The sequence below is a fragment of the Marmota marmota genome, unplaced genomic scaffold, assembly GCF_001458135.2.
Source record: "Marmota marmota marmota unplaced genomic scaffold, marMar, whole genome shotgun sequence".
Classification (NCBI taxonomy): domain Eukaryota; kingdom Metazoa; phylum Chordata; class Mammalia; order Rodentia; family Sciuridae; genus Marmota; species Marmota marmota.
In genome coordinates this window covers 1,294,630-1,304,794 of record NW_026000143.1, presented here as the reverse complement: position 1 = coordinate 1,304,794, position 10,165 = coordinate 1,294,630, and the positions used below count along the sequence as shown (strand labels likewise).

The 10,165-nt window shown below is 41.9% G+C and overlaps 1 protein-coding gene across 9 annotated transcripts in view; it reads right to left on the bottom strand.

Moving 5' to 3' along the window:
• The window catches only part of LOC107160099 (CCHC-type zinc finger nucleic acid binding protein), an 11,195-nt gene extending 1,613 nt beyond the window's left edge, over positions 1–9,582 (bottom strand). The window contains exons 1-4 of one of the 9 annotated variants that reach the window (XM_015506764.2): positions 9,560–9,582; positions 1,099–1,236; positions 904–996; positions 576–777 (exon numbers count right to left, since the gene is read on the bottom strand). In XM_015506764.2, coding sequence (XP_015362250.1) covers positions 576–777; positions 904–996; positions 1,099–1,222 — 419 coding nt within the window. In that variant the 5' untranslated portion in view covers positions 1,223–1,236; positions 9,560–9,582. Of the gene's footprint in view, positions 1–575; positions 778–903; positions 997–1,098; positions 1,241–9,559 lie in introns of those variants that run through there. The other 8 variants (XM_015506766.2, XM_015506765.2, XM_048786267.1 and 5 more) reach the window with 8 other exon arrangements.
• Between the last annotated feature and the right edge of the window lie 583 nt (positions 9,583–10,165).

Genomic DNA, 10,165 nt, shown 5'->3' with positions numbered 1-10,165 from the left:
CAAAAAAAAAAAAAAAAAAAAAAAAAAGTCCTTAAGAGCTAAGTGCAGTTGTGCATGCCTGTAATCACAGCTACTAAAGAGGCAGAGACAAGAGGATCACAAGTTCTAGACTGGCCTCAGCAATTTAGCCAGACAATGTCTCAAGAACCAACCAACCAACCAAAACAAAAAGTCCTTAAAAGACATCAGCTATGCTGGGCAGTAACACACCTGTAATCCTAGCTATTGGGGAGCCTAAGGAAGGAGGATCCTAAGTTCCAGGCCACTCTGGACAACCTAGCAGGACCTTGTTGCAAAAGGAAAAATAAATAGGGACAGCCACACAGAGCCTTGGGTTCACTCCCAGACAGGAAGGTGGGGGGCAGGGGGTTTTGCAAACTGTGCAGGTGCCCTAGCCACTAGTCATCCTGATACACTGACAACCACATAAGCTGCTCCTTATAGGTGCTGAAAAGGAGTGTCACGAGGCCACAGCCAGCTAGCTCCCACTGGAGGGACAGAGCGGCAAGGTCCTTCCACATACACTCACGCCACTTCTGGAGCCTCAGAGCCCCTCCAGGGCCACCCCAACTTACCTATAGCACTTCACTTTGGTGCAGTCTTTCTGAATGTGTCCGAACTCTCCACAAGAATAGCACTTCTGCTCGTCCGCGTGGTCACAGTCACGAGCCAGGTGGCCTGGTTTGCCACAGTTGTAGCAGCATTGCTCTCGCTCTCTCTTGGGCTCCTTGCAGTCCTTGGCGATGTGGCCACCTCTGCCACAGTTATAGCAGGCTTCAGCAGGAGGGGAAAGAAGCAGACCAAGGCTGTGAACCTCAAGTTCATGGCGCATCGCGTGGAGGGCGGGACCCTGCCCCGCATCCCGGGCTCACCTCGGCGGGGGAGGAGCTGCGAGACACTTACCATCCTCCTGAAGGTCACAATCCTTGGCCAGATGACCAGACTCACCACAGCGGTAACAGATGTCTGGAAGAGATGAGGAAACAAACTGGAAACCTATTTTGAGCAGAAGAAAACAAAAAGAAGTCGGCTGGTTAGACCAGTCTTGATACTAAGGAACACTCAAGCGCTTCAACATTTTTTATTCGACAAAAATACCTCTATCCGAGGTAAAACCACCTCTGCCGCGGCTTCTCATTCCACGACCGCGGCCTCCCCCGGTTGGGCACTCCCGGGCCCAGTGGCCAGATCGTCCACACTTGAAACACTCGTTGCTGCTCATGGCTGCAGGTAGATCTTCAAAACATGGAAAAGGACAAGACTCAAAGTCACTTTACGTTGGAATGAAACAATCACATCTATATACTTGCATATCAACTGTAAAATACCTACAAAAGTAAAAAATTGTAAAATGTGTACTTTCCGTAATACCCCCACCCAAACACACACTCCGCAGCAATGGGGACTGAACCCAAGGGTGCGTGACCACTGACTGAGCCACTTCCCCAGACTCCTTAGTTTTATAGCACTTCTGCTCGTCTGTGTGGTCATGGTCTTGATGAGCTGCTTAGAGTCTTGCTAAATGGCTGAGGCTGGCCTCCAACTTGCAATCCTCCTGCCTCAGCCTCCAGAGCCACTGGGATTACAGGCATGCACGACTGTGACCGACTTCCCTTGTTTTTGAGACAGGGTCTTGTTAAATTGCTGAGGCTAACAATGAACTTGGGATGCTCTTGCCTCAGTTTCCCAAATCGCACCCTTCACAATTTCTGATCTTGAAGACTGTTCAAAGTATGTGTGCACCAGGATGTAGGTGAACACATTTGTTGATGGGATGATGAAATCCACAGGGTGTCAATGAATATTCAGTACCAGACACAATACTGCCTTCTTATCCCAGGCCACAGATACCCTTTCATGATTGTAAGGCAGTTAAGCTTTAGTTTGGTCAACTGGAAGTCACTGGCTGGGGACAAAGATTGGAATAACTCTAACAGCTGCAGCAGGATTCTGAAGGTCAGAGGTCAGTTGAAAAAAGTGATCTCACTGGATAATCTTAGCCCCTAATAAAACTGCCTGCCTGACAGCAGCTGCCCCATGACTGAGCCAGTCTCCATCAACAACATTTACAAAGACTAAATATTTCTATGTCTACAGGGCACAAATATATTCAAAATATTGGGAAAACAAGGTGGTACACCAAATGCTAAAAGGCTACCCACAGGACTAGGAACATTTGTTATTTGGCCTGTTCTGTTCTTTCCTCTGCCCAAGTTTCTGTAACTTGACGTTTAACACAAGGCTACCAGTCTGGGGTTGTGGCTCAGTGGTAGAGCACTTGCCTCACACATGTGAGGCCGTGGGTTCGATCCTCAGCACCACATAAAAAATAAATCAATAAAAATGAAGATATTATGTCCATCTACAACTTAAAACAACAAAAAAAGACAAGGCTACCTGGAATTTATCTCAAACTAAACTCTCTTACTGGGTGACACTTTGAAACAAAAACAAAAACACCCACTGAAATAAACGGACTTTGTGCTTCTTATGTAACCATCTAAAAATAATCCCAGGCTATCCCAGAATAGAATACAATGGAATGGAATAGAATGAAATGAAAATCTAACTTCCTATTTCCTCGCTTCCATGGCTACGTATTTTACCCTTCATTCCCCTGCTGAGCAGTGGTACAGTTTTTAAAATACCTTCTTCAAAGCTACAGAAAGATACCATCATCTAGAAAAGAAAGTTTTCCTTCGAGTAAGATTGGATAGAATTACCAGTCCACAGCACCCAAATCCCAAAAGCTGGTTAGGAATTTGGCAGGACCTACCCCACTCTACCCTGTAACCTGTTCATTAACTTGTAGAGAAATCTAGGGACCAGGTCAGGCATGGTGGAGAGTTCTTGGAGTCCCAGTGAGTAAGGAGGGTGAAACAGGAGGATCCCAAGTTTGAGGCCAACCTGGGCAATTTAGTGAGACCCCGGCTTTAAAAAAATTTTAAAAAAGTAACTAAATATTAAGCTAAAGTGTTTTTTTTTTAAGTTTTCTTTTTTTAGTTATAGTTGGACACAATCTTTAGTTTTACTTTTATGTTTATGTGGTGCTGAGGATCGAACCAAGGTTACCACTGAGCAACATACAACCCCTCCCTAAAGTTCAGTTTTAAAGGCATTTCCATTGTTAATAACCAAGAGCCGAACACTTATTTATGCCAATACTCTGCATCTGATTGTTAAGAAGTTTCCAAAAGAATATCTCTACCAACTACTGCTACTTGCTGTGACCACGTCGCCAAAAAAGTCTATTGGCTCCACGGGATATTTGTGGTTTCAAATGTATAATGCACATATAATGCACATTTCATGTCAGAAGAAATCACCCAGGAAGAGATTTAAAAATATCAACCTAGAGACTGGGGCTGGGGCTCAGTAGTTGAGCACTTACCTCTCATGCATGAGACACTGGGTTTGATCCTCAGCACCACATAAATAAATATTTATCTGCATCCATCTACGACTACCCCCCCCATTTCCTTTATTCTGCATCTTTTCTAGTTTACACTCAAAATCAGCTTACGTACACTTTTTTTTGAGATTTTTATTTTATTATTTATTTTTAATTTTTTATTGTTGGTAGCTTACGTACACTTTAACTATTACTTTCAATGAGTTCTTTTCATTTAAATACCTACAGTTGTACTGTAAGTCAGGCCAAATGGCAAGTCCTAAAAATTTGATTATTTAATATTGAAACAAGATGCTTAACTTCTAGCAAAGGAAAAAAAATCTGACTTATTATAAGACAGTGTGTCCCGAAGTTGCCCAGGTTGGCCTCATACTTGTGATCCTATGTGCTTTCTTTTAAATATTTTTAGCAGATTTTTTAAAAATATTTTTAGTAGTTGTAGACAGACACAATGCCTTTATTTTCTTGGTTTCTTTATTTTTATGTGGTACTGAGGATCGAACCCAGTGGCTCACACATGTGAGGCAAGCGCTCTGCCACTGAGCCACAACCACAGCCCTCCTATCTCTTTTCTGAGTCCCTGGGATTACAGCCATATGCCACTGTGTCAGGCCTCTCCTTGCCATAGCCACTGAGTACAGCTGCATCCCAGTCCTTATTTAGGACTTGAACTGGCCTCAAATTTGCAACCCTTCTGGCTCCCATTTAGCTGGAATTTGGGGAATGCACCAAGTGCACTAAGCTTCAACATGAACTTGTAGAGATATAATGAATGACAGTCCCTGACAATCTCACCTTCAAAATCATTTTTAAAAATCTGTTCATTTCATAATTGGAAAGTATCAAGGGAAAATGATCGAATGGTCAGAAGATTCCCTTGTCAGTGGAATAGTCAGCAATTAATATGCCAGGCTTAATTTCAGCATAGAAATAACCAATTTTAAAAAAATTCAGCTACTCAAGAACTCATTAACCAATGGGAAGATCTTTCCCAAACTGTTTTTCCATTTTATCTTTTTTTTAAAATCTCTACCCATTGGACCCAGATCCAAAGTTTACAGAGGTGGGGGGAGGGGACAGGAAATACTTTAAGCTCCTCTACTTCATCTTTTTTTTTCTTTCTTTCTTTTCTTTTCTTTTTTTTTTTTTGCAGTACTGGGGGGATTGAGCCAAGGGGGACTTTTAATCACTGAGCTACATTCCAGCCCAGCCCTTTTTATTTTTTTGAGACAGGGTCTTGCCAAGTTGCTGAGGCTGGCCTCAAACTTGGGATCCCCGCCTCATAATTTCCTACAGTACATTACGGCAAAAAAACCATCAACAAATTCTGTCTCATAATTTCTTATAGTAAATTAAGCCCCCCCCAAAAAAGTAAAGAATACAAAATCCCACTTGAAGTCTTAAAAAGGGAAATATCAACTTAATTAATAGCCCAGACCCATCATCAGTATGGCATGCTTTTTAAAGGTGTCTCCAGCAGGCTTAGGTAACGTGCCAGCAAAGTGCCTTCTCTCTGGCCAAACTGATCACTAACAGTGAACGAGCTGGTCTGCGCTTACACTGAATTAACTGGTACCTCCTGATAAGACCTTTCACTTGGGCATAAGTAAACATACAACTGCCACCTTCAGAGGCACACTAACTTATCCTAGAAAGCAGTTCCCCACAGCCTAATACTCCTCTTAATGTACAAATACATTTCATGAAAATGTATTCAGAAGCCAGGCTCGGTGGCACATGCCTGTAATCTCAGCGACTTGGGAGGCTGAGACAGGAGGATCACAAGTTCAAGGCCAGCCTCACCAACTTAGGCAACTCAGTGAGACCCTGTCTCTAAATAAAATACAAAACAGGGGCGGTGACTGGCTCAGTGGTTAGGCACCCCTGGGTTCAATTCCTGGTACCAAAAAAAAAGTAAAAATTTCACATTATTCCTTAGGAAAACAAAGATAAGACATGGCTGAGAATTATGTCTCCATGATTCTGCCTACAACTGCTCCTGGCTGGATTTCCCCACACTGCTCCCCCACCCCTCCCTGCTCCACCTGTCAGGGGCCAACTGACTTGCCAACTCTATAAAAGAATCTGAACACATCTTCCTGCTCTGAACTCTCCTTCCCATTAAGACTCAAAGACACTTTGTTAATATTTGTCCAATGGCACCACTGGATGACCCCATCACATTCTGGAGGGCAGAGACCAAGTCATTCACCTTTGAATCAGCACAACTATCCATAGTTATGCTTCTAGTAGTGTATAACTCAGTTTTTTACTTATTTGGAGGGATGGGAAGGTCTGATAGTCATTTGATAAATCAAGCTAATTGTACCTTGGAGGGACCCTATCCAATCTAATCAAGCACTAACAAAATCACCCAAATTCTTGCTCTCATTCACAAGAATGACCGCACCAACCGATTTAAAGTAGCAATGTATTTTCAAATATGTGCTCATTACGAATTGACTACACTGACTTTGAAACTCCCAACTTTCAGAAATCATAGCTAAGAGTGTGCACATGGATTTTTAGGATTCACAGCTGGCAGTTTCTGACAGGGATGAAGGCCCAACAGTCTAAAGACACTCCTCAACATAAAAACAATCCAAGACAGAAGCAGCTTCCACTTTTGAGATTTCAGTGTATAACAAAGCCATGACTATGACAGTAGAACCAGAAAGTGCTGAATGATAAAAACAGTATTTACTTTATTGATTTTATCTAAATTCCCAGGCTGAAAAATTTCCACCAGGGGTCACTAAAAAAGCCAGCATCCAGGTCAGTACCCCCAGCTTTTCCTATTAGTCTATAAATTCATAATCAACCAGAATTGTGGATCATATGAACTGCCACAAAACTATATACTAGCTTAACATTAAAAAAAAAGTAAGCTATGTGTGCACACCTGTAATCCCAGAAGTTTGGGAGGCTGAGGCAGGATTGTGAGTTCAAAGCCAGCCTCAGCAAAAGTGAGGTGCTAAGCAACTCAGACCGGTTTCTAGATAAAATACAAAACAGGGCTGGGATGTGACTCAGTGGCCAAGTGGGGGTTGAACCCAGAGTGTCACACTTGTTAGGCAACCACTCTACCCTTGAGCTACATCTCCAGCCCTTTTCTCTTTTGCTTTAAAAAAAAAAAAAAACCACTAACTTCTGCACTGATGTATCCTGACAGAGTAAAAAGATTTTGGTAAAAATGAGCCTGGCTTAACCCCTAACCCACCTGAATTACTCAAAAAACACATGGCTGTCCTCCCTGTATTTATAAGAGGGAAATGATTAAACTGATCTGTGGCGAGAACTGTTCTGGGGAACCTTGTGCTAATTTATGGATGGCTCTGTGTAAACACCTGTACAGCTGTGTCCTCTGGGAACACTGTCAGCCTTTCCTTTCCACTCTCCCTCCGTTAGTGAGACTCGTCACACATTCATCAGAACTTAGTTCGAGGCCTACACAGCAGGCTCCTGCAGGAGGTAAGTCCACTTACACTCAAACTTCTCATCTTAGAATCTACTTCCTGAATGGAAGAGAATAAAGGGTAAAAGAAAAATGGGTGATGTCCAACCACCATAACTCAATTATCTATCTAATCCTCGGCCCCAATATCAGTCAAGATGTGCTTAGAAAAGACTGAAAATCCATTGAGAGAGGCCACATATGCCAAACTAAGAGGTCCAGCTATTTAAAAAATATACATATTTATTTTTAGTTGTAGTCGGACACAATATCTTTATTTATTTTTATGTGGTGCTGAGGAGCAAACCCAGGGCCTCTCCCATGCTAGGAGAGCGCTCTACCACTGAGCCACAACCTCAGCCCCAAGAGGTCTGGCTATTTTACAAACCAAATTATGCAGGCTTTAAGGATTAAATCCTGGAAAAAAGCATGCATAGTTATACTAACTCACCTTCAGCAATATCAGTAATGGTGCATGTGATGATAATAAGAACAGTCAAGAGGGGCTGGGGATGTGGCTCAGGGTTAGAGTGCTCGACCAGCACATGCACACGTGCGAGGCCCTGGGTTCAATCCTCAGCACCACAGAAAAATAAATAAAATAGAGGCTGGGGTGGCGACTCAGTGGTAGTGCGACTGCCTAGCATGTGTGACGCACTGGGTTCGATACTCAGCACCACATACAAATAAAGATCCATCAACAACTAAATATATATATAAAATAAATAAATAAAATAAAGGCATTGTGTTCAATTACAACTAAAAAAGTATATTAAAAAAAAGTCAAGAACCCCCTTAGGTTTAAGTGTATGTGATCAAGACTAAAATGAGTTCCAAGGAACAAACCAATCATAACTACACCCTAAAATGTTTAAATTCTATAACAGGAATGCTGGGGAAGAAAAATGACGCTAAAAGTAGACCGTGCAGCTTCCTGACTTCACTGTTTCTACCAACACATCTTTATGTGCTCACATCTGTATGCTGTTATCTCCTTATGTCCCCCAAGCTCAGGGTGATCCCTGTCTCTGTATTGTTGACTTAAATGCATTTAGACCCCAGTGGAGCTTTGCCCTCTGAATGTTCTTACTGATCATTATGCTCCAGTAAGTCAGTTGGGTGTCTCAACACGGTACACAAACACTTTGCTGTTGTAATAAAAATAAACTGCCGATACAATAGAAGGAAGCAAGACACATTCGGCATTACCTGCTTTCCAGTCAAAATAACAGAGAACTTGGCACATAATCAGGAGCAATTTTTGTTACCCTGGTTCCTGCATTTACTGCCGAACCATGGTTCATTACATTTATTTCTCTCTGCCCTGATTACCTGTGAAAGTATGAATTAAGAGCTGAACGTGAACTATGAATCAAGCATTAAAAAATATATTATTTGGGGCTGTAGTTCAGTGGCAGAGCGCTTGCCTTGCACATGTGAGGCACTGGGTTCGATCCTCAGCACCACATACAAAAATAAACAAAATAAAGATATTTAAATATATATATTTAAATATATATATAAATATATATTATTTATAATACCACAATCTGTAAGTTATACATTCTTGCTCCATTTTAATAAGGAAGCAAGATCTGAGACCAAGTGACTTATCCAAAACCTTATACAGCTAAGAAAATACCAGAACCAGAAGTGGGCGTGGTGGCACATGCCTGGTATCCCAGCTACTCAGGAGGCTGAGGCAAGAGGATGGCGAGTTCAAAGCCAGCCTCAGCAATTCAGAGACCCTGTCCCTAACAAGGTTTGGGGATGTGGCTTAGTAGTTAAGTGCTCTGGGTTCAATCCCCAGTACCAAAAAAGAAAAGAAAAGAAAAAAGAAAAAGAGAGAAAGAAAGAAAAGAAAATACCAAAACCAGGATTTTAACAGTGCAAGGCCCTGGGTTCAATCCTCAGCACCACAGAAAAATAAATAAAATAGAGGCTGGGGTGGCGGCTCAGTGGTAGTGCGCCTGCCTAGCATGTGTGACGCACTGGGTTCGATTCTCAGCACCACATACAAATGTAAATGGTTTGCAGAGGCTTTTTTTAAGCGATAAAGGGTACCAAAAAAGCTAATATAGGAGCACCAATCTCTCCCTACTTCAAATATACCACATGAGCAAATATGGCAAGTAACTTTTTAAAAAGTTGATTTGAATTTCAATGCTATTAAGTATTCATTGCTTCTCTTTAGGTAAACCAAAGTTAAACTCGACAGATGAGTTTAAAAAATATGTAGTCCCACTCTCAACATCTTCACATAGCTTTCCTGAATTTTAAACGGAAGTCATTTTTTCTCTTAACCTCCTTTGAGGCAGAACTTGGGGAGCATCCCTGGCCACACCAACACTGGCCACCTGACTCACTAGTTAATACCTTCACCTTGGGTAGTTACAGAGTCACTCCAGGTGGTCCCAGTTACACTGTAGGGATTTCTGGTTAACAAAGTCCTTCAACTTGCAACCTGAATTCTGGTGGTGGCCACAAGCTGTTATTTTATTATCCCAGCAGTTTTTTTTTTTTTTTTTTTTTTTAACAAAACCAGAGAGCACTGCATACAGCTCCTGGGATCTCCTGACAGCATTCCCTGGCTGCAGCACCACCTGCTCCTGCCAGACTGGGCGTCTACTAAGTGACACACTGGTCCACATAGCAGACCAGGGTGCGTGGCTTTCCTCGGGCTCTCCACTTACTGTCAGGAGGCTAAGGAAGAGCAGAGGAGCCAACAGTTTGTTTGTTTTCAACTCTCCCTCCTGCTGGAAAAGAGAAAAAAGAAAGAAAAAGAAAAAATCTCTCTGTGGTCAGCTGTTTAGCCAACAGACCAATCATTCCAATTAGTGCTTACAAGCACCAATCTGGTACTTTCCCACAGACCTGCCACATGTTTTAGAAGCTAAAAATAATCCACAAGCATAAATCATATTACCAAATTCATCTATGATTCAGGTATAATACCTTTAAGTAATACCTGTAAATCACTTTGCCTGTTCCAGATGTTCAACTGCCTGCCTCAAGAAATGCCCCCTAAATCTTCTCCTGGTTTGGTTCAAAATATTTGAGAGACTTGCAACATCTGTTTGGAATAAATTACCTCTCTGGTAATCAATAGGAAAAGAAAACGTGGCTCTTGGGTTGAAAAACCATAGTTTTTGATGGGAAATATTTAGGGAAGTACACAGATATATACTGTTAGCTTGTGTTGGGGAAACTGTTGCCAAGAGTTGCAATTTGGAAAATGAAAAAATTTTAAGTCCTTAATTTAGCCCTTGGGAATCTAATAAATTATTCCTTTTATATTC